At 45.4% G+C, this 25,500-nt stretch overlaps 1 protein-coding gene and 1 long non-coding RNA gene across 4 annotated transcripts in view; one reads left to right on the plus strand and one right to left on the minus strand.

The window, feature by feature from the left end:
• The first annotated feature begins 6,337 nt into the window (after positions 1 to 6,337).
• Positions 6,338 to 22,695, plus strand: LOC140324824 (uncharacterized). The gene is made up of 2 exons (XR_011919578.1): positions 6,338 to 6,777; positions 21,878 to 22,695. It is a non-coding gene; the product is annotated as an uncharacterized lncRNA (long non-coding RNA).
• GOLGA7 (golgin A7) overlaps positions 21,026 to 25,500 on the minus strand; it is a 16,231-nt gene continuing 11,756 nt past the window's right edge. For 2 of the 3 annotated variants that reach the window (XM_072402944.1, XM_072402945.1), the window contains exons 5-6: positions 23,935 to 23,984; positions 22,461 to 23,351 (exon numbers count right to left, since the gene is read on the minus strand). In XM_072402944.1, coding sequence (XP_072259045.1) covers positions 23,940 to 23,984 — 45 coding nt within the window. In that variant the 3' untranslated portion in view covers positions 22,461 to 23,351; positions 23,935 to 23,939. Of the gene's footprint in view, positions 21,488 to 22,460; positions 23,352 to 23,934; positions 23,985 to 25,500 lie in introns of those variants that run through there. The other variant, XM_072402947.1, reaches the window with a different exon arrangement.

Consider the following 25,500-nt stretch of genomic DNA (forward strand, 5'->3'; position numbering starts at 1 on the left):
ACAGATCCTCCTGAATCACGCAGCTGCAATCTAATCGCCTTAATTGGCGGATTCTCCACCCCCATTGCTCATTTATCAAGGCAGGGATCTGCCAAGTGTAGGCGCTTGTACTGGCACTCGGCTCCGTAAATACGCGCTTCAGGCTTCTGCGTACTCACTTGTTAATTCAGGCCCAAAGTATCAGCCAAAGACACACACCTATCACCCCCGCTATGCACCATGACAACCCCAACCTGCCCACTGTGCCCCCATCACATCCCCGCCATGCACCATGACAACCCCAACCCCCCCACTATGCACCATGACAACCCAACCCCCCTGCTATGCCCCCATCACACCCCCTGCCACGCCCACAAGCACCAAGACTGTGAAGGATGAAAATTGCACACAGAAAATAATTTTCTTTCTATTGAAAATAGAAATACTGATAATAAAAAAAAAATGTCATCAGTGGTGCCCAACCAGGAGGCCGCATTTGCCATTGGGATAAAACTTGAAGGAAACAATGTGGGGGCGTGGCTTGGCGATGGCGCTGTGAGCAGGCTTCAATACGGAGCTCCGTGCACACCGCCGCTTATTCAGCTGATATTGCCGGATACCCGGCTCGTTTCTGACCCTCTCCGTGATGACAAGGCAGCGGAAGGCTAAAGATACAGAGATAACCCCCAGAAGGGAGAACCTGCATAAATACTTCGCTACAGAATCGGGAGACACAGCTAGGGGGAGCGCTTTCAAGATGGCGCCGACACGCACGAGTGAAGCCGGCCATGTGGAGTCTGTACTTGAGTACAGTGAAGAGGTGAGTGAAGAGGGGACTTCTTCCCTGACAGGGAGCCCTGCAGCCTCTTCTCCTGTGTACTCCTCCGTCTCCCCAACCGGACATAGAGATGCAGTGCCGTCACCGCAGCAGCTGCCCAGAGAGCTGCAAGTGTTACTGAAATTCATTCCCACTAAAGCAGAGATGGAATCACTGGCCCACCGCATAGAACACTCTGTACACACAGAACTGGAGCAAATACATCAGAAAGTACAGGCTGTGGATGCTAAAATTACCACCCTTCGAGTCCTCAGCCTCCCAAACCTCCTCCAGGCTAGCCTCACTACAACAGACCCAGCTGCAAATGAGGTCCTTGCTCTCCAACCTGCCCCCTTGTTTAGATGACCAAGAAAACAGGGGTCGCCGCAATAATTTAAGATTAAGGGGGATCCCTGAAGCCACATCTGGGCCTGATCTGGAAAGCACTGTTGCGGCCATCTTCAATATTCTCTTATAACGGCCCTCGTCTGAACGTATTGAAGTGGACAGTGTGAACAGGGTGGGAGTGAGAAGAGATGGACAGTCTGATAGTCCCAGGGACGTCCTCTGCAGGGTCCATGTTTTCAAAATCAAAGAGCAGATTGTATGGAAAGTGCAAAAAGCGTTACATTTTTTGCATGGAAATTTATTTTAGATTGTAGGCTATAATTCTTAGGCATAACTCACCGAAATATGTCCAAAATTTAATTATAAACTTTAAAAAAAATTTTATAAAACATAAAAAAAATATAAAAAAAAAAAAATTGTGTGTAATGTAATGTAACTGTACAGTAGCTTATATAATATATATATATAATACAATTATTTATATGTTATATAAAGATTTCTTTGTATTGGACTCAATACAGCTTTTTTGTATTGAATCCAATACAAAGTGATTTGCATTTCCCACCCCACCTCCCACCCGCACCGACGCATGTACCGACGTCACCGGGAAACCCCGGAGATCGTCACTGCACGGGCTGGGAAAAGACTGAAGAGGACAGACGTCTCCGGAGGAGCTGCGGGGACTAGGTAAGTGTTTTTTTTCAGTTGTAATCTGATTGTCATACAATGTTGTATGACAATCAGATTGCAACGTAATGCTTGTTTCTATTTTTAGCTACCTTGAACCTGGTACGGGATAAACGCTTGTAGCAAGTTTTCTTACCCAAAACCAGGTTCGGGCTAACCGCCCGGGTGGTTAAATGTCATTTGCCACTTGGCTGCCAATCACACAGTACATCCAGGTCTGCTTGTAGATTATAGACATCCTGTATGGACTTAATTCCATGACATAACTAACTCCACCCGATGCAGACGGCGCTCTCCCTCGCCTCATCGCCTTCAAGGCCGGATCACCCCGGCTCACACGAATTGTGATTTTGGATACTGTTAGTCACCCTGACTCCTGCTAATACCCCCGATTACCTCCAAAACTATTGCTATGCTGGTTTAGACTTAAACAGAAGTTCTGCGTATTTCCATGGCGCTACTGACTGTTGATACCTGTTCGCCCCTTGAACAGAATGACCTGAACCAGCTTTGTGAACTAGATGTGAAACAGGTATAGAAGATGGACCAACTTTGTTAAGCTGCACTTTGATTCCCGTTTGATGGCTTACCCCTGTTTATTGTTATTATTACCGTTGTGGGGGCTTTAGGGCCTTCGCCACGGCTTCCGCCATCCGGATTCATGGTCGCTTCACATCCTGTTATAAGCAAAATATGGGATGGGACTCCCCCTATTATGACCCCGTACAGCCCTAAGACAGGTATCATGATGCCTCCCTGTACTCCAGCTGGAGAACACCTTATAGCCTGGCCCTTGTTGCAGTCCTGGGTAATATTAAGTACCTAAATGGTCCCCACACCTCTCTTTACACTATGGGAATCCTAGACCCCTTCACAACCCCTCTGCTGGACACAGGGATTGACACTATAATGTTGCGTTGTATTATGGGTTCATGTTGTAGCCTTTGTTAAACGTTAAGTTGCACTTTAAGATTCCAGACTGCTGACTTACCCGTTTAGTGTTACTATCGCCATTGTAGGGGCCTTAAGTCCCGCGTCATAACCTTCACCATCCAGATTCATGGACGCTACGCATTTTACTATAAGCAGAGTGTCATATGGGACTCTATTATGATCCGTTACAGTCCTAAGACAAGTACCATGGTACCTCCCAATATTGCAGTTGAGAAACACCTCATAGCCTGGCCCTTGTTGCTGATCTGGGAAATATTAAGCACCTGAATGACTCCCACTATGGGACCTTTCTTTAATGTACAACTATGGGGATCCTAGACCCCTTCCCAACCTGTCAACTGGACATAGGGTCTGAAACAGTAATGTTGCGATATATTATGGGTTCATGTTGTAGCCTTTGTTACCACTGATAGTGAGTTTTTGGGAGGTGATGTTTCTCTTTGTCTGTGCTATATTACCTGCCTCAAAGTTATGTAAATGTTTTTCAGTGCTGCCGCTGGTGTGCCGGCAGCTCGCAGCGTTCTTGCCTACACTACCCCCCAAATAGGTGCACCCGTTCCGAGTTGTGGAATTTTTGATACAACTCCTTAGAGCTCTACCTTTTTGTGTAACCCTACTGTACTGTTCTATAGGCTTTTATTTTAAATTCTCTAATTTTTGTATTGGTTTTCATCCCCCCCATTTCCCTCTTCTCACACCTCTCCTATCTGGCCAAAACAAGCTATGTTCATCACACTCACATCCCTGAATGTTAAGGGTCTAAATTCACCCTCCAAGCGCTCAATTTTATTTAACACCCTTCAGAAAGGCAGATCTCATATTGCTTTTCTACAAGAGACGCACTTCCTTCGTGATAAGGTACCAGCCATGCATAACAAACAAGCCAAATATAGCTACCACAGCACTTCTCCAGATTCCAAATCCAGGGGAGTGAGCATCCTATTGGACGGCTCCCTTCCTTGGTCCCTCTCTCTGTGTAAAGTGGATCCAGAAACCTACATCCAGCTACCTCCTTATCCAGGGTACAATAGAGAAACATTTGTGAATTTATATCTACCCAACACGGGTCAATTGACCCTACTCGAACATGTGCTGACACTCCTATCTGAGGTGGCCAAAGGTACCATCCTAGTTGGTGGAGACTTTAACCTAACTCTCAACCCGTCCCTGGATGTGTCCAAAGGACGTTCACATCTACCCCTCTCCTAACGGCTGAAAGCCCTGCTACATGACAATCAATTAATAGATATTTGGCGTATCATCCTGGAGCCAGGGATTATACGTTCTACTCCGCGGTGCATATTACCTATTTTAGACTTGACGACTTCCTAGTGTGCCATGATGCTATCCCGCAGGTCCTTGACTCAGGTATTGGCTCCATACCATTCTCTGATCATGCCCCAGTCACAATAGAAGTCTCCGGGAGACTCCAGAATTGTAAACCTAGTTCATGGAGGCTTAATGAGACACTGCTTGAAGCCCCGGGACTGTCTGCAAAGGTTGTGGAAGAGCTTACCAGTAATGCAGAGTCTACAAATACCCCCCCCCTTGTATGGGAAGCTCACAAATGTTACATTAGAGGCCTGTTCATACAGCAGGACTGCAGACTTAATAGACTAAACAAGGAAAGACTAGAAACATTATTGCAGGAGCTTCATCGCTCAGAGACAACGCACAAAAGGCTCCCAACAACGGACTTGGAATCCCAAATACACGCCACTCGTACACAAATCAAGTCTTTCTATAGGGAAAAGGCTAAGGCACAACTACTCAGGTGTAAACCGTTCTATTACTAACATGCCAATCATTGTGGAAGGGCACTGGCGCGAGCGCTTAAGACTAAGAAGGCGGCTATGTACATTCCCAGTGTCAGAACACCCTTGTGTACATTAGCGCACACTACATCCGATATCGCCTAAACCTTTCATGAATACTACAGACAGCTATATAATCTGCGAACGGACTCTGGAGGTGTGCCTCCTTCCGAACGACCACAGGGTCCAATGCAAAAAAACAATATAGATGTTATATTATATTAAAAACAAGAATAGTTTTAATTTAAAATGAAATGAAAATGTTTCTAGTAATCGTAACCTTCATGCACCAAATAAGAGAAGAAATTCGGAAATCTTTGCAATAGATACTTCCAGAGAAATGCAATTTATGTGTCACATAGCCAAGGGGCCATGACTACAACCGCAGGGCTCTCTCCCCGTTCCTCCCACATGTCCAGATACCAACAGCCCCCTGTTCCAGAGACATTGAGGGCCCCAGGTGTCCAGCTGGGTGGCACCCCACCAGCCCCTCGCAGCGTCTGCTGATTTGAGTGTCTCTGCCTAGAGGGGTTCCATGGCACGAAGAAGGGGTAACCGCATCGCAACCTCACCGCCAGTCTGAATGCAGCCTTGAAGTTTTGTGAACTTTATAGGGCACCACATCACACAAACCATTGCCAGGACCATTCATTGCAATGAGAGCAGCCCCCAGAGGGTCCCTAACATGAAAACTCAATTTGGGGACCCTGGTCTTGAAATGGCCCCCCTTAGTGTGAGAATATCTGATTTTTGTTAGGATTTTTGCGCGTAAAGCTGCGTATACACTTCCAATTTTTATCGTTCAAAATGAACGACGAACAAACGACGAACGATCGATTGGGCAAAAATCGTTCGTAAAAAAAGTAACCAACGACGCCGACGAACGAGGAAAGTCGTTGGAAATGAACGACCGGACCGGCGGATCGGATTGGACGACGATCGTTGACCATCGTTCGTGTGTACAATCGTTCATTGATCGTCCATGGTCTGAGCATGCGTGATGAAGAAACGTTCGTTCACTTCCTGTCGTGCACGTCACTTCCTGTATCGCTCAAACGATCGCATCTATTGTGTGTACAATATCTACGAACGATCGTGTCGTTATCTGTATGTACAGGATCGGTGCTATACGATCGTTCGCAGATATCGTGCAGGATCGTTCGTCGTTCGTTTGCCAACGATAATAATTGGAGTGTGTACATAGCTTTACCCTGTATCAAGCAACTTGTTATATGAAGGTTTATACACGGAGATAAGGATAGCTGCATGGACACAGCTCTCATGCTGGGATTATCTCACAGTACAAACAGCTCCCTCTGCTGGCAGCACCATCTCATAGAGATACATAGGAGATGTAAGCGGCCCATCCCCGTAAGACTAGCACAGATGGAATCAGGAGAGGGCCGGATGTTGGCAGCGAGCCCCTGGCCAGAACTGTTTCGGTATCAATACGGGGCCCCCATACAGTGGCACCATTTACTCCTTCTATGTGAGACCCTGGTGAAAGGTTCAGTAATAGGGGATAAAAATTGCTGACGTCATTCCCTGGGAATGTACCATTACAGACAGATCAGGGGGGCACTGTAAATAATAATTGCCTATTCCGTATCTACTGCATCTCTATAAGCAGCCGTTTGTAATACTATAGGCTGCTTCACCTTCATGGGGTTATAAAAAAAGTGTTCATTTAAGTCTACATGCACATCATTTATGTAATAACGTACATAAAGTCTCCCCTGCTGTGATACCAATGGTACTGTTCTTCTCAGCCGTCTGGATGATGTCATCACCCTGCGACAGTTAGAGAAGGCGGAGCCTGTTGTAGAGGGTGCTGATTGGACACGAGTGTTTATGGCAGACTCCATGGCAACCATTGAGGGCGGCACCGAGTGAAAGACGTCTAAACTCCCTACCAGGTACAGCGCTGCCTATCCCGCATTATTCTCCTCAAATACCGGCCTGTACTCATTGTGATATGGAAGATAATGAGTATAGACCACACCGGAACAAGGACTGGGAATGCTATTCGACTTATCATTGGTCTGAATTGGTCATATGAGCTCTGCAGATTATCATTATATATAAAACATCAATCTATCCAATCAGGAGGAGAATGCTGATGAATGACAGAAATATCTTCCAATACGGAGACAACTCATAGGACCCAGCAGTGACCAGGTGACCTTCCACCCTGACAAATAAAATGCTGTACCCCACTATATTGTATGGTGCTGTACCCCAATATATTGTATGGTGCCGTACCCCACTATATTGTATGGTGCTGTACCCCAATATATTGTATGGTGCCGTACCCCAATATATTGTATTGTGCTGTACTGTGATTTGCGCTATTTGATGACATCACAGCTATGCTATGACATCACAGATGCAGATACTATGAATAGGAGTGTCAGGTAGGTCAGAGTGACAGTTGGCCAGGTAAGTCATCAGGTAAGGTTCTCTCCTCTGCTGTCCCATCTATGGACTCTGTTTGAAAAACGCATGTAAACGTTTCTTCCACATTTATATTTTATGCACTTTTACAAGTGATTGTAAGCTTTATAAGAATGTTTCCATTGAAAACAAAAAGGTATTTTAAAAGTGTTTTTAGCGGCCGGCCGATGGCGGAGTGAGCAGCACATCCGCTCTGCTCTGTGTTCCACCGGGGGGAAAACTACTCATATCAGCGCAACAGCGCATATAATCCCTACCTGATGGGCCCCAAAGTGAAGGGGGGTCAGAGGAGCCGCACCGGAGGCGACCCTCCGGCGCCCAGAAGCATCCCCAGCCTGTTTTCCACAGGCCCTAAAGCCGAGTGCGACCAGGCCGCAAAGCCGCGGCCTCAATTAGAGAAGGAGGCCGGATCGCGGACGGACGCGGCCCGGAGCAACCCTGCCACCATAATATCCTCTTCAGACAGGGCACAGAGGACTGTTCTAACAATGGAGACACCACCATCTGGCCAGGTAACTGATTCCCCTGACCACACACAATCTCCATCTAGTGCCCCATCTTCCATGGGAGATTCTCCTAGGGCCTCATTTTCACAGGGGGCAGAAGAAGACACCTGGGACTGGAAGGCCCATCTTAGGGCACTTCCAACGCGCTCAGACTTGGATCATAGTATCGGGAGGCTTGAGGCTAGTTGCAAAGCGGAATTCTTACATATCCAGCAGACCTTACAGCAGGTTTCCAGTACTACCAATACCCTTCAGAACACATGTGCAGAACTTTCTTCTCAACTATTGTCCCACGAGGCTGTCCTGGAACGTCAGGCTGCCCAAATTCAGATGTTGTACTTAATGCAAGATGACGCGGAGAATCGCAACAGACGCAATAATATCCGTATACGCGGGTTGCCAGAAACAGTACCTAATTCTGAGTTGTACAATGCTGCATATACTATTTTTGCTCAGTTATTGGCGATCCCCCCAGAAGTAGACATCGAAATTGATAGAGTGCATAGAACTCTGGGCCCAAAGGGAAAGGATCCCCAACGCCCAAGGGATGTGATATGCCGGGTTCGCTTTTACAGAACCAAGGAGGACATTATGAGGAAAGCCAGAAGTATTAATGCAATTGAATATGCTGGGGCCCAAATACAACTGATGCCAGACCTGTCCAAACACACCTTGGATCTTCGGAGGGCATCTAATTCGGCCCTTATTAGATGTGCTTCGTGAACGGAATATTCCTTATCGCTGGGGGTATCCATTCCACCTCATCGCTAGATCAGGCGGCAAGAATTACATCTTCAGAGGCCCCGATGATCTACCACGATTCTTGAGAAATTTACAGCTCCCTGATGTGCGGCTCCTGGCATGGCCTGATGTTCCCTTGTCCTTTCCCTCTGGACCCTCCAACCGCCCGGATCACCGGCCAATCGCACCCTCTACTTCTTCTTCACCTGGACGGCAGCAAAGCACTGTCCCGGAAACGGATTCATCTACCCTTATGTCAACGCTCTCAAATCCTTGATTGCCCTCCTTATTTTGTCTTCATCCTGGAGACATACCCCACTGCTCATCTAAGAGGTTTTGGGACAAGCGCTGAAGGAAGGTTTTTTTCTCTTATAATATGACTCAATCGTTTGGACAGTTGTACTATGATGTGGACACATGTGTATTCTATTTTATTGGCGGTTGTTCATATTCTCTAGCATATTCATCTCGGGAACACACACGGGCGGATCGGCCCGTTGGTAATGTATGGAATTATATATTTTTCTTTCTCGGTTCCCCTACAATAGAATCTTGTTTTGGTAATTGGCAGGATACTTCTTCTCCTAGGGCATTGAGTGGACTGCCTTTTATTTATCTCTTAGTCCATTTGTTCTAATTATAGACCAATTTCCTTAATCAATGTAGATGCCAAACTTTTCTCCAAGTTGATAGCCAACCGTCTAGCCCGTCACTTGCCAAGCCTGATTCATACAGATCAAGGGGGTTTCATTTATGGGAGGGAGGCCAGAGATAATACTCTCAAAACCCTACTACTTACGCGGCCAAAATGTCTGGGACTCAAGTATGTCTGTTATCGGTGGACGCTGAAAAAGCATTTGATAGGGTTAGCTGGGCTTTTATGTATCAGGCGTTACGCCAGATTGGCCTAGGCTCATTGATGATGGCCAGAATAGTCGCACTTTACTCTGCCCCCACAGCCCGGGTTAGGGTCAATGGAGGCCTGTCGACTCCGTTTCCTATTGGTAACGGCACTTGACAGGGTTGCCCACTATCACCCCTTCTATATGCCATAGTAATGGAACACTTGGCAGTGGCGCTGAGACAAAATGAACATATCCAGGGGATAAAGACAGATAAACTCCATTTTAAGTTGTCCCTGTTTGCTGATGATCTCTTAATGTATATCTCGAGAAACGGATGAAGACAATAGAAACTGAGAGGAGGAAAGGAAGGAAGGAAGGTAAGAGGTGGAGGAAACAGGAGCTGGATGGAGGAGGAAAGTAAGAGAAAAAGAGAATAAGAAGGAAGATAATCATGTCTTCTTTTATCTTTTTTGTGGTATTTACAATGTAGACAAATGCTTATTACCTATTTATAAATGATCACATTATATTGATTTATAAGGATAGGCATTCTTCATAATTCAATATTGGCTTGTCCTTAAAGCCACATTTACAGGGTCCAGGCAGTATAAAGAGGAGTGTCGGGCAGGTTTGGATATTAGTTGGGTGAATCATTTGGAAAGATTCTCTCCTCTGCTGTTCTGTCTGTGGACTCTCCACTGTAATAGGGGTAAGAGGGTATACTTCTTTTAAGGAGCACAGACAGCGGGGACCCAAATCCTGAGCAACAGGGAGGAAGGTTTTGGGAGGAAATATTCAAGTTTCATGGTGGGTGAAGGCATCCATCCCCTCGGAATCAGGTGAAGTGCGTCCTTATCATAATCTCATTGACATTGGATGGGTATCACCTGACATCACAGTGAAGAAATAATAAGAAGGAAATAGAGGAAATGAATGGGGAGAAAGTGGGGAAGAAGGGGGGCTGAGAAGGAGGAAGAAGTAGAGAAAGGAAGGGAAGGTCTTAATTTCCAAGTCGGTGGAATAAGGGGCGGCTGGGAACAATTACATTTGGTGCAGTACCCTAAAAATGACATAATTAGGTAAGCAATGCCTTCGAGGACCTGCAACCAGAGAATGTTATGTTACTGTGGATATTTGGTTATGCACATTCTCTTAAGCCCAGAAAGTATCTTTTTTTTTAAGGGGGAGAGGTAGAAGCTTCTTCCTATTAAATGGCTTTCCTGATGGAACTGATAAATGTGGCGACTAAAGAAAAATTAAAAGAGAGAGGCTTTGGTCCACCATTTCCTAACCAGATATATCCAAATTCTGGATAAATTCTGGCTGCATAGCTAATTCCTGGTAATCCGCAGCCCTGTGTATAGTGGAATTAGGTGGAAGTAGTACCAGCAGTACATTTCTTTAAATCTTCCGGTATGGTCTGATCGATATACCTTCTTTCTTGGATTTGGCTACTTTATCGTGGCATGCTTCCTTATAGCACATACTAGTTTAGATAGTAAAGTTCTTGTACCACATACACAACATGATTCGCTTTCAGGACATTTGAATGAATTCTTGAATGGGAGAAGTGTCTTTTCTTACTGGTAAATTCATGCAGATAACTTTCTCATGTACCATGACTTCTTTTCAAGGAATGATGTACAGGACTAGAAGAAGACAAATGCCTTGCCTTCCTAGTATGAGTTTTCCCAGGGCTTTTATCCCCATAACAAAAAAGCATACTATGATGACTACAAAACCAAAGGCGGTAGCTATAAGGAAAAATTAGGGGTACTATGAACATGCTCTAAATGCTATATTCTCTATAGAATCTATAATTATTTATTTAATTGAAGAAAAAAAGGTATAGCAAAAAGAAAAATGTTTAAACAGCAAAGGGGACCTATCAATCTAAAAAAAAGGGTAGAGATACATTAACCTCCCCAGCGGTAACCCCGAGTCACACTCGGGGTAGTTAATGTAAAAAATAAGGGCTTACCTGGTCCCATCGGCCTCCTCCAGACTCCAGTGATCGTTGGCCGCGTCTTCTTCGTGAGATCTGTCCCCCGGCAAGTGCGCTGGGGTTCACTGGGAGTTCCCAGTGATGTTGGCGCGTACAGTCACCACTAGGGGCACAATTGACATTGCTGGACAGAACAGACAGTGTTTATTACCACGATGGTGCACAGCACAAGTTGGCCAGACAGATGAGCATTTCCTTACGTGGACTCCCAGATGGAGAGATGGAGGAATCCATACTGCTGGTGGAAGAGGAGGCAGAAGGGAGATCTAGCAGAGGGCTCTCTGTGTCTCCCTTGGCTGATTTCTGGTGATCTGATCCTGCTACATATCCCAAAGAACTCTGTCCAGCCAGAGCAGGAGAGGCTGCTGACTGGTGGCTGTCACTCGAGACTGTGGCTTTGCAGCCTGGAAACGGGCAACGGATTGGTGCCAACATTAATAGATGTTTAGATCTATAGAAATGTTTTGTAAGCTCCTTTTGGTTTAATGTTCTTGGATTTTCCTTCCTAAGATCTCCAAAATCTTCTTGGTGATCTCTCGTTACATTGCACAGGATTTTGTTGTGAGGAACAACTAAAAATTGTATCTGATGCCAGATTTGGTTCCATCTGCTGGCTCATATCTCACTGCTGTATCCTATCGGAGTTTGGGACCACAGAGCACAGTGAGAGGCACCGGACATCCATATATTTAGAAGTATGAAAATAGGGCTTATGCTGCTCCATCTGCTCCTTCAGTACTTTTGACACTCCAAAGTTAACACCATCCCCCTTACATATTTCAGCCATATCTGTCCATGGCCATGGTTGGATGAAGGGTTTGAAGGTCCGTTTTGTGCTGGCTGTAGAGGTCATTCATGGTTGTAACTAACTGTTCCTCAGAGCTCACAACCCAATGTCCATAACTAGGGATGAGCAAGCGGGATTATTAGGTTCGATCTCGCTGCGAATCGGGCCGTTCTCGCTTACTGAACATTTAAGCAAGATTGGCCTTGTGATTCACCATAAGGTCATTTTCTCGCTGAACAAACGAGGAAATGCAGGGGGCAGAAACGATCTCAGAATAGGTAAATATAAAGGGAAGGTGGGGGGGGGGGGGGTTAGTCACTCCATCTTGCGTCCTGAGGCAGAGAAGTGCACTGTGACAGGGACAGGTTAGGAGCCTTCTGTATATCTAGAAATATACAGATTGTGCAGTAAAAGTTGCTACCTCTTCCAATTTTTCAAAAAAGGCAGAAACATTTCTGTCCTACTGTACAAAAAAACACATATTTCAGTCTCATACTTGTTGCAAGCTATCCAAAAAGTCAGAAAACTTTCTGTATTTCTCTTAAAAAATACAGATATTTCAATCTAATTGCACTAGTTATCTATCCAAAAGGCCAGAAAAAATCTGCATTTCTCTAAAAAAATACAGATATTTCATTGTTTGATACCTCATTTTTTACCAAAGATGACCATTTGGTAGTGGTGCATTTTTGCCCGAATAAGTTAAAAGATGAGTGGTAGATGCAGGGGAAGGCGTGGCGTTGAGCAACCTGCTGCATCTGGCAGGGGCCATACTCCCCGGGAGTTCTCCACTGTACAACAGCAGCAGCAGCAAACTGTTGGAGGCAGCAGCACAATTTGTTAAACAGGTCTGAGCACCAGTACGATAGTAGATTTATTGAGAGGACGGACTAAAATCATACAGCCATGTGGAGAGTATTCTGGACTGGGTCACAGGGGCCTCAAGTGCAGCAGGCTCTTCTTCTGCAGCACCAGCAGCAACCAGCCGTGACAGGAGCAAAGACAGGAGTTAGCATGGCTAATGTGCCTGTACCTCCCGATGACTCTCCCTTGTTGTTTGACAAGCAGCCTGAGGATCTGTCATTGCGAATTTCATTGCAGGAAGCAGACTTTGAGACCCTTGGAGAGTGTGGTCAGCAGTTTCTGGGCAAAGGTTCTGCATCAGTGGCTGCATTAGCAGATGGCATAGATGATAATGATGACCATAAAGTCACTTGGGAACCACATTTGCGTGTAAGGGTTAGCCCTTACATGCAAATGTGGTTCCCAAGTGACATCATGGTCATCATTATCATCTATGACATCTGCTAATGCCCAACAGTTCCAAAACAGACGTAGAAGAAAGGCAGCAGCAGCAACAGACGGGATGGAAGGGGCCGCAAATGTGCCTCGTGTGAGTCCCAAAGAACACACGGATGAGTGGGCAGAAGCAGGGGAACAGTCAGAGACGATGTGACCGTGAGGAGATGGAGCTGGAGCAGATGTAGGGCACCCAGCAGACGCAGAGGCTGGCAAAGAGAAAGAGCAGCATAGTGGTTGCATGCACCGCAAGTACCATAGTGTGGTCCTTTTTCACGCTGAAAAACGATGACGGGTGCGTTGCAATTTGCATCCTGTGCCACAGGCAGATTCGCAGAGAACAGGCCGGATCCTAATTGGGTTACAACATCCCTTCTTTCCCACATGTGCAAGAACCACAACTTGGTACTTGCGTTCTCTTGAAGGAAGTGCAACCATGTCATTGTCTCTTCCACCTCCAATGACTCCTTCTTCACCTCCAACTGTCATTGCTATTACGGCTCAGGAGGTTGTTTCCAGCCAGACTTCTACCTGCGAGGAAGTATCAGCTTCTGGCCGCAGGTTTGTGGCGTCGACGACGTTTGTCGCCGCAAGATGGGTACTCCAGTGACCCCCTTAAGCTCCCCTAGCTCCCAGTCTCTTCAGCCCACTCAACAAAAGAGTAATTGACCTCAATTCGTGTCTAGCCTCTCGGCTCCCTTTCGTGACCTGATGACCTGTGCCGAGCGGCGGTGGAATATACCAAGCAGGCATTACTTCTCCCGCACAGCTATACCCAGTTTACATGCACATGTAATGGGTAACCTCTCCTGGGCATTGGCATTCTCGGTGTCTAGCTAAATGCACATCACCAAGGACAGCTGGACTAACAGGCACTGAGTGGGATGCTACCTGTCCTTCACCGCTCACTGGGTGGCCTTGCATAGCTTAGTGGGCGGTAGTCTGCAAGAAGCATTGCAGCACCGGGTATCCCCGCCGTGGGGTGTGGAGGGAAAGCATAGGCCACCCCAGTCCTCTCCCTCCTCTTCCTCCTTCATTCCTTCTAACGGCAAACCCTCTCTTTTCAACACTCCACCTGAAGTGGCGGACACTGTGGTTAAGCGGGCACACCACTACCACTCCCTCAAGCACACGCGTTGTCAGGCAGTGCTGAAACTGGTGTCCTTTGGGGAGAAAAGACACACCGCCAGAGAACTCTTGTCCGGTATGCACAGAGAGATTGAGGCTTGGCTGACGCCCTCCCAGCTCACAAGCAATGTAGTGTGCGACAATGAGGCCAACCTCGTGGCTGTGCATGGGCTTCATAACACATGTGCTCTGCTTTGCGCACGTACTGAACCTGGTGGTGCAGAAGTTCCTCAGCAAGTACCCAGGGCTGCAGGTCTTACTGAGCTCGCTCCATCTGCAGCCATGTCCTCCGATCCTCTGCTGCGGGCTTAGCAGGATCCAGCGCCAACAGAGGCTGCCGCCGCATAGACTGATTTGTGACACTGTAACTAGATGGAACTCCGCCCCAACCCATGCCCCAGCGTCTGTGTAAGCAAAAGCTAGCCATCCGCCATTACTTGGTCAGCGTGGTGCATAGAGGCCAGCAGTGCCCTTGGTACAGCCACACAACTGAGCTATTTTAGCAGTGACCAGTGGCTGCAGATGGAGACACTGTGCAAGGTACTGGCCCGCTTTGAGCAGGCCAGAAACATTGTGAGTTGAGAGCGGTCAGGCTGGAATTATGTCATTCCTATCATCTTTCTGCTTGATAATACCCTGTGTGGGCTGATGGAAACTGGCGATGGGAGAGGAGGGCAAGAAATGGGGGAGGAGGATGAGGGTGACATTACACTCCATAGCGCACAGCAAGCATCAGCAGGAGCAAGAAGGGACACTGGCCAGCATCAGGAGGTTCAAGAGGAGGAAAATGAATATTATTACACAGTATTTTTATAACGCCATCACATTTTACACACTATACAAAGTCTTTAGTTGTGTCACTAACTGTCCCTCAATGGAACTCACAATCTAATGGTTCTACCATAGTCATATGTCATTAATGTAGTTTAGGGTCAATTTTTAGGGGAAGCCAATTAACCTAACTGCATATTTTTGGGATGTGAGAAGAAACCAGAGTACCCAGAGGAAACCCGGACAGACACAGGGAGAACCTGCAAACTCCATGCAGATAGTGTCCTGGCTGGGATTCGAATCTGGGACCTAGCGCTGCAAAGGCCGGAGTACTAACCACTGAGCCACCGTGCTGCCCACATTATGATGATGATGAGGGAGACCATGTTGGGGCAGCTGGACAGGACCCGTCCAACCCGCAATGCCCCAGGCATTGTGTGTAACAACAGGAACTGCTGCAGCTTGAAGAGGAGAGGTGGGTGATGAGGAGAAAGATGTTTTGGCGCCTACTGAGGGACAGGAGGAGGATGAGCCCAGGGAACCCCTCCATATTATGTGTGTCTACATGTTGCGATGCCTACAGAGGGAGCCCCGCATTTGCAGCATGAAAAAGCGGGATTATAACTGGCCACCCTTCTGGATCACTGCTACAAAGACAAAATGTCACAGTTTCTACCCAACTTCCTGCTAGAAGAGAAAGAAAATGTAAGCCGCCTGAGCAGAATACTATGCAATCAGCTGTGTGAGGAGTTCCGTGCACAACATTTCACACAGGAATCTCAGGCGGACACCACCACCACTGTACCCTCCTTCAGCGGGGTCAGCAGCATCAGCAGTAGTGCCAGCAGGCCGCACATATCCAAAAGTGTGGGCCAAGGCAGGGGGGACTTTCTGGATGCCTGGCGAAACCTGATGTGGCCACCTCAAACAAGTGAAGTGTGGGGGCATAACGTTGGCTCTTTTCTGGCTGGTGGTGGTGTTACGACAGCAGTTATGAGGAGGATGCCGGTCCTGACAGTAGTGATGCCATTCATTTTTGGGTCAACAGGCTTGAAATCTGCCTGCAGTTGGCACAGTATGCCATCAAGCTTCTTTCGTGCCTGGCATCCAGTGTTCTGTCCAAAAGAACCTTCAGTGCCACTGGCAGAGTGGTCACAGATAACTGATCATGACTGTCACTGGAAAATATCAATCGCCTCACCTTTTTGAAAATGAGGGAAATGTGGGTTACTAACAACTATCATATCCCCACTGCAGATGTCACTGATTGGCTGACACAAGGACTCACTGGCCAACCAAGATGTCTCTGTGAGCCCGCACGGCTCCTGCGCCGAGTCTGTGGCTGCCTATCACCAACACCCTGTCAGCTGAGCCTGCCTCGGTTGAATTTTTCCCCTAGTTATCGCAACTTCCAGGGGTGGCATTCATCACCAATGTCATGTCTGCCATTGTGCCAGCTAGCAATATACTTCAGATTTCTTCTGCTTATGGGGGGCCAACAAACTGCGGATTAAAACCCCCAGTACTGCCACACTGATCGGTACCATTGCCTTTGCCTAATTTTTCAGCTAAGTGTATTGTAAGATTGAGGGTTGGCATTCATGTCATCCACTTCATGATGCAAACTAGCAATATCGTCTACCTTACTACCGCTTCCAGCACCACAGACCACAGCAACAGTGCTGGCACACAAAAAAATCTTTGGCCCTTCTACATTCAATCACAATTTCAGATTACGCACTTGCATTACACATGTCTGGGTGTCATTGACGATGCACTATACCCAGCTCTAGAGGCCAGTTACCAATGCTGTCCACGCTCCGTCTAAGGGCCCACTGCATCCTCCTCATGCTGTTACTGCTGCCGTCTGCCCAGGACCCAGCTCTAGATGCCAGTTACCAGTGCCGTCTATGCTCCATCTCAGGGACCACCGCCTCCTCTTCCTGCCGTTGCTGCTGCCGCCTGTCAGTACTCCATTCACTATAATTGTTTTACACACTTCTGGGTGGCATTGACGATGGACTACACCCAGCTCTCCATGACACTTACCAATGTGGTCTACCTGGGGATAACTGACCAGGGGCCACACACTGCTACTGCTCTCTCTGACCCACGCTCTGTCTCTGGTGCTCCATCCTTTTGCCTAATGTCACCGCACTACTTGTCCACATCTTTATGGGTGGCATACCTAACACATGTCATCCAGGTCATGATGCCAGTTAGCAATTATTATTATTAAGAAACAGGATTTATATAGAGTAAGATATTATGCAGCTATGTAAATTCAATAGGGGTGCGTACATTAAATAGCAATGGGTTTTCCTGCTGTTTTGACGGCAGAGACTGCTGTTAGTAGGTTGAGTTCTCCCTTTCTCAATGTCCTAATGTTTATGCTGCCTTCTGGACACTGTCAATCACACAAAACTCCTATTTGCCTGCTGTTACTTTGCTGCCATTTTCTAGAAAACCTCAAGGTCTTTTGGAACTTTTGTTGGAACTATTTTTTCCTTGTTGCCACTGCTCCTACACTTACCTAGCAAATTTGGTGGTTCTAACATGTATAGGAGCTTTGCTATTAATGTTTAAAGCCGGCCCATTGACTTTAATGGAATTTGCGAAATCGATTCGCCAAAATATCTATAACATTGTCCATTGCTTTTTTCTTTTAAAGGTGATGGTGAGGTAATTACCTACCATGATATTCTTGGTGATGAGAGAGTAAACCAACACAGTGATAGAACATACAAACCTCATGCAGAGTTCCCTTGCCAAGATTTGATTCGGGGCCTCAAAAGTACCAATCACTGAGTCATGTTGCATCCTAAGTTGGTGTCTTGTCCCTTCAGGAACTTCCAAACCTCCTGCCCTAAAAGCCCTCATGTATATGAGCATGGTATGTGACAATGCTGCCCATTGGTTGTAATTCAGGAGGAATATTGCTTGTTAGTATTAATATCATTTTACTGTGTGACAGAGCGTCATATTGCATGATTTGTACATTATGTGCTGCCATGCGGGTGCTGTGCCTGCTACTGTACTCGTGTTGTGATGCCATTCCATGGCACTGGGTTATTCCATTGCACTGGCCTACCAATCTCTTTTTTATTGGTCATCTGGAAAGCACACAATACGAGTTGCTATTACTTCAATGTAAATGTCGTCTAATTCTGTTATCAGGTCCGTGCTGGGTGTGGGGACCAGCAAAAACTGTAAGGTTGCCCTGAACATTTATAGTTTCAACTCACATATAAGGAAATGTGCAACGACACACATCCAGGAAAAACATTAAACTTCAACACATTTTTAATTTTTGGGGTGTCATAAATGTGGGCTAAACTATCATAGGTGTCAGTCCAAATATACTGACCAGTCCAAGGAATAACAACTGCTCCCCCAAGCTTAATACTGTGCAGGCCCAGGCCCCCTTTGTGGCTCAACCAGACATGGACTCCACAGAAACACCAGAGGTATCAGAGGCCAAGATATTTCCAGCCGTTTCCAAGGCCCCATCTTCTTCCCATAATGTACCCTGCAGCCTCCATGGATTTGTCTATCACCCATAATGCACCATGCTGCCTCCGCCAGTTTCACTTCTTCCCATAGTGCAGCAGGTCAATATGGCTCCTCTGACTGGTACATACAAATTAAGCTTAAGCTGCAATGTACTGTGCGTACGGACACCATACTGTCACCGGTAGCTCTTCTGTAAAACAGCACTTCTGTCCAATGCCAAATCCGCAGGAGTTTTCTAACCAGAATCACATTGATTTCAGTGTACTGAAAAAAATGTTTAATTCAAGTTCCTCCAAATCAGGGGCTGCTGGGAGGTATGAAGAGGGACAGCCCCTCCAGATCAGGGGCAGTTGGGGGGGGGGCGGGTTTGAAGAGGGACAGTTACCCCAAATCAGGGGCAGTTGGGGGGGCAGGTTTGACGAGGGACAGTTCCCCCAAATCAGGAGCAGTTGTCAGGTATGGATGTCCCAAGTTTTGTATGCCATTAGAACACATTTTCTACTTGGCGGTGGTGTGTGCAGTTCTTACATAAAATCATCCTATACAGCACCGGCCCATTGTGTGGGCCTGGCTGACACATTCGGTGTAATTGTTCCTTGGCCGGGGTCACACTCAAGCATGTAAATGGATCTTGATGGATTTGAGAGAGATCCTATCAGTGGATAATGTCTGCTTTATTCTCTGCCCAGACTCACACACTGCGCTCTTTATGTCCCCACAGTCCCAGCAGAATAGAACTAGAGTTACCCGCGTTCAGCCGAGCAAGACTGTCCATGAAAAGGGCCTCTAAGGGCCCCCAATAACCACACTGTAATACTACCCCGGGGAGGGGGACTGGTGAGAAGTGTAGGGTGTCCCCACCTGAACACAAGGTTCATTGTCTCCATTCTGTATTCTGATCCACATCCTGAAAGGTGCTGAGCACATTGATCACTGAATTACCTGAAAGACCCAATCAATTAATGATAAATGAAGTTCTTCAGGTAACAAGAAAGTGTGGATTTATAGGGACAAGGGAAATGAGAAATAGGACAATATACATTTTTTTAGATACAGATATAAATTTTGAGATCTAGTGGCTAAGATATAGAATCTCTATCAGGTTTTATAGCTTTTTGTTCATTCCTAATGGGAAAATTGCCCTCACTTCCAGGTTACTAGTGCTCAATGATTGGAGGGTGTCCTCCAAGTGTTCATCCATTTGATGGGCCCATTATAACCCATTATACGGTAACCTTTTGTTGGGTTTGTTTTCAGCATATTTCCTGCTATATAACCCCCCATTGTGTCCCTATATATGATACAAGGGGGGGGGGAGTAAATATATGCTTCCCCCTATACTTAACATTGAACAGCCCAAATAATGAACCACCGACCCCACCCCCTGTGAACAGGTAAAGTTTTAGGAAGCAGGAAGGATGGCCAAGTTTTTGAATCTGAACAGCGCAGACAAGGTCCAAATTGTGATGACTGTCAGAGAACCTCCAATATGGCCTGTCTTGTGGGGTATCCAGTGGCTGCTACCTACCAAAAGAGGGCCAAGGATGGACAACTATGAATCGTGAAAGGGTCGTGGATGGGTAAAGGCCAATTTGTTTGGTCCAGTCCCACATAAACATCAATGACAAAACATTCTCAGACTGCAGCACTTTCAATCAGCAGCTGTAATAAAAATCCTAAAAGTACCAAAAGAAGCTCCAAAATGACTCTAAAAAAACAGAAAGGTCCGCAGAAAAGAATCCACAGGGCTGAAGGTAAAATATGGATCCACCAACAGGTCCATGCCTTCATGGGTCAAAACTGTTTGGGGTCATAAGGAGGATTTCCCTATATTAGGCTGGGACTCCTTCCTCTACAATGATTCCTAACCTTACAATGAAGACCTATTTATTAAAAGTTCTCCTGTGCCCAGACACCTACCTAGGTCACTTACCTAGTGCTTCTAAAGCCAAAGGCGCATGGGGTAGGTGCTGTCATCCAAGAGTTATTGGAGGAGTTCAGAGAGTCCAGTGCTTTAACCACCCGAGCGATAAACCTGACCTTGGTTCGGGTTTTAAAAAATTACAATTATCGATAAACCCGAACTTTTCTCACTGTATGAAAATACAGTGAGAAAAGTTCGTGTTTATCGATCACTTACCTGGTCCCGCTGCGATCATCTAGCGTCGTGTTCCAGCGTCGTCCTCCAGCGTCAGGTGCCCTCTCCGAGAAGAAGAAGCTGGCCGGCTTCTTCTTCTCCGTCCATAGCGTGTGCGTGTCCCTCGGCGATGACGTCGGTGCGTGTGCGGGAAATTCAAACTGAAAGTCATTCAAACACATTTTGTATTGGATTGAATACAAACTCCTGTATCCAATCCAATACAAAATAATAGAAATCTAGACCTCAGTGTAACGCCCAGGTGGTTAAAACCTTCACAGGTGCTTTGATAGTAAATATAAACAGGTTTAAATGATGTCCACTTAGTTGCCTGCTGTCCCTGCATGTCTTCCTTTCCGGGTATAATCTGATTGAGCAGTTCTACTTGGCCCTTTCTGATCAGAACAAATACCCAGGAAATGTCCTAATATGTATTTGAAATAGTTATCCTCTTGTAACATGAATAGTTGCAACCTGCAGATCCACATCAGATTTTATTCAAATCCAAATTCCTGCTTGACAATTAAATATCGTGGCTTGGAGTCTGAAGGTTGTGCAGGAAATGAAAGCTTCTGTCTCAGCATCTTAGATTTCCTGGTTCAGCTGGGCTGGCAAAGCTATCCAAACCTTTGCCAAAACAATGACAGCCAGCGGCAGAGTCTGCATTCCCCTGAGCATTGCCATGCTTGTGATGTGGTGATTCTGAGGAAGAAAAAGCAGATCTATGGAAAAGAAAAGTCTAATTTTTTACCAATATTAATAAACCGGTTTCCTGTGGTTATGCATTTCTTAGCACCCCAATAAAAATACCAAGTTCATTTCCTTTAGGCAAAGGTGACCGATGTCTCTTGGAATGCCAAGGAGCCCAATTCATGCCAGAAAGTCACCCCGGCACTGGGATTTCCCTGGGATTAGAGCTCCCCAGTTTTCCAGGGGACAGGTGCAGTGATGTCCCCCTCACCCACAGAACTTGTCTGAAGTTGGGTTTAATGTAAAATTAAAGTTAATAAATTGTGAGCAGGCAGCTCTTTATTGCGACTTCTCTTCTGCAATACGACAAACTTACCTGCCTGTGTTCAATCTTTTATACAGTGTACACCGGTCCATGTTCATCCTCCGCATACCTGACCGATGGAATGAATAAACCTCCAGGTGTATATGAAGGAGTTCCATTCATTCCAGCCTGATCAATCCCCTGAACCCGGAAGAGGGTAAAAATGCTTTATGAGGTGGGGAAATTTTGCTTGTATCTGAAGTGATGCAGGGGTAATTATCTGTATATTGGCACAATAGCAGTCTGCTGCTCATGTATTAGACCGGCCCACAGTTGCAACAATTTACATTTTTCTGTGTTGTGTATGATTGGCTATTTGTAGCCAGGTTTGTCATTGCCAGTCATTATTATAGGCTGGGAACTCTTCTGTTCTTAGTATTTCCTAGAAATCAATGAAACAATAAAACCTTGCAAAATTAAGACAAATGTCACTATTATTATTATTAACAGGATTTATATAGCACCAACAAATTACGCAGCGCTGTACGTTAAATAGGGGTTGCAAATGACACTACAATTTAAATATGGTGCAGCAAACACTAAAAAAATGTGATAATTTAATGATTAAGGGTGATTGTTATATTAGTGCAGCATTTGTTAAAGAACACATCACACAAAGTCTACCCTATAAATTATGTTTATTTATAATAAATCCAATACAGAAAAGCACACAATTGGTGACAGTGATGTAATGTACATGGGCATGAGCAATGGGTTAATATATAGAAAATCCAGAGAACCAAAATCCAAACACAGCACCGATCTGTTAACCGTTCAGTTACAGGCAGCAAGATTGTCCGCACAGAAGAGGGTGGTGGAATAAAAACCGGCACCAATTGGAAGCCTTGATTTGGCATCGCCAATGCACAATTTATGATTTGTTTTCAGATTGGGGAACAAATTATAACCTATACACTGGTATGTAAATCAGCACGCTTCACATGGGGGCCACAGGACAACTGCCATTTACTTACTGCTAAATGTGCCAAGTAAAAAATCAGCACCAACTGTAGAATGAAAGTCACATGGCTACAATACTGAAAATAAGAAAAAAATGTAATGCAAGAAAAACGGGGAGGCAAAAGAAGAATGTCATTGTAGAATATAGAAATAAATAACAGAAGGTGGAGATTCCATTATGATAACCAGGCACCCCCAAACCACCTCCGTCTATGTAAATCCCCCCTCCCCCCAGCCATTGTCTATTCTCACTACACGTCACTTCCACTACTAGAGAAATACAAGTACTGCAGGATGCCGGAGCACAGGAGTTCCATTATTATGGGAACGTTGGCACAATCCCAGGCCCAAGAGTCTCATACTGCTAAGCCATCTTCATCCCTCATCTCTGCTGGCAGGGTCACAGGTTGGCACGGGAAGGGGCACTGGGTCCATGAGGTAAAATAAGAAGTCATGAAGGGTGTGCTGCAGACATGGGAATGGCAATTCAAGGAATGTCAGGGAGGACGGTGTTTGCAGCGGAAAGTATTTACAGCACAATGGTTTGGTCACCTGTGTGAGAAGAGAGCGGAGTTATTCCTTGGCGAGTACAGCGATTTACACCCAAACGTTTGGGGATGGGGGGAGGGCTCAGGTATATTTGGGGATCAAATGGAAAGATAGAAATCTGTACCATGGCCCTCCAATTCACATGATAATCATTTTTATGGCATATTTGTGAGCAGCGTAATATGATTTATGATTAATTAATAAATCATAAATCCCTTACACAGCCATGTTTCAGTATTTCACAAGCCAAGCATTAAAATGTATGAAAGAAAATAACGCTAAAGCAGCCAATCAAGAGTAAAAAACCAAATACAAAACCGGACATCAAAGGGCCCTCATCTTTTATTATTGGCCCCTTTCAGCACTTTTCAGATATATTCCTAAGAAAGGAGACCGGTCCGTGCAGTCAATGCAGTGGATTGGGTTATATTCTGCTGTGTACATATATACATTAGGAGCCATCATATGGGGTATTTGCAGGATTTGAGGTCTGGTCCCCCATGTCAGTGCACAGGGAAATATTCATGGAAATACTCGCTGCGTTTTCATTTCTTACTACTTCTTAAATGAGTTCACCGGCACATACCTGTCCTATCTGCCAGTCAGACTTCTGTCCTCGTAGATTGTGATTTCGATCTGGACGTTATGTCAAGGAACCCAATATACCGATAGGAAATCAATACACAAAAAAAAATCTTTACCAGAATAACAGTTATGAATTTGCAATCTCTCCTTCATGCACTGTAATAAAACTGTTATTGCCGAATACAGCTAAGTGACCTTGTTCTGCAGCTCCTAAACCCAATTCAGATTCTTTACCTAATGAGGAACTAAACTCAAAAGTCCCCCAAAACTCACTTACCTTTATTCTTGCAGGGCTGTCGATCGGTCCGGAGGTCTCCTACAAAGGTTGTCTACCCTTTTATGTAAAGTGAAATTTCTGAGTTTAGGTAAACTTTAAGCAAATTTTTTTTAAAAAAGGAGATTTTCATCCCAGTTTACATTTCCTAGTCTATGGGACACACCAGGAAGGGGAGCGAGTATCATCCTCCTACTATTGCAAATAGACGTCTTTATGTTGCTGCACATATTTACCTACTGAAGGTAAGTTGTATTGAGATCGGACAGAGGAGCTCCATTATTTTAATGTTGGGTTGCTAATTATCAGTCTCAAAGGCCGCTGAATTCTTTGCTAAAAAAAAAAAACGAACAATTTGGCGTCACCTCCTCTGGGGTGGACTGTGACAGATTTCCCTTCTATGTCCAGGATACCAATCTGGAAATTTGTTCAGCTTATTAAAAGCTCCCCAGGTTTTAAAATAAATGGTCCATTCAGGACTCGAGTATTCCTAATATTAAGACATTTGATGCTTTTGTAATCGCACACATCTGACACCTGAGATTCAGAAATCTTTAGACAACAGACATCTTGAGGCATCAGGAGCCTTGTTAGCTAAAATTACAAGAATATTATTCTCTCTTCAAAACCAAACATTTACCATGCAGCATTACCAAAAGAAAAGCTCAATTTGTCCTGGCAAAACATTGAGCGTCAAACACATCACAGGACTGAAGAAGTTCTGGCGAGGGTTTAGGTTTACCTTTAAACATTCATCCTCCACCCTGAGATATATACTTACCTAGAACAGGTCACAAGCCACCAAAATGCTGCCAGACTGCGGGTAATTTATTGTGCCAGCCTTGCCCATGAAATGGATTCCTATAGTCTTTATGGGGGGGATCTCATGAGCCAAATCTAGGTGTATGTGCAGATACAGAAATAGAAGAGTGTGGGCGTTATTCAGTCTCAGACACACATTGATCGGGATGTGTTTTAGAGCAACGGTTCCTTAAAGTACATCTGGTAATATAGCAAGTATGATCAACGTCCTATTCTTGGAGCAAACATGCTGTAAATGAATTATAAAAAATATATCAAATATAAAAATATCAGAATCTCTTATGTTTATAACTGTTCTGGTTCAGCATGGAAGAATTAAAGCCAAAGAATCTTATTGACAATCAAACAGCTGATTGTTTTAGGATGTTAGCATGGGAAACCACTCATGGTGAAGCCTGGAAACATTACCAGTATAATAGGAATCTAGAGGAGTGTTGGGTATAAAACATTGGAAGTGTAGACGTATAAATC

This window comes from Pyxicephalus adspersus, chromosome 2 (assembly GCF_032062135.1).
Source record: "Pyxicephalus adspersus chromosome 2, UCB_Pads_2.0, whole genome shotgun sequence".
NCBI classification, from domain to species: domain Eukaryota; kingdom Metazoa; phylum Chordata; class Amphibia; order Anura; family Pyxicephalidae; genus Pyxicephalus; species Pyxicephalus adspersus.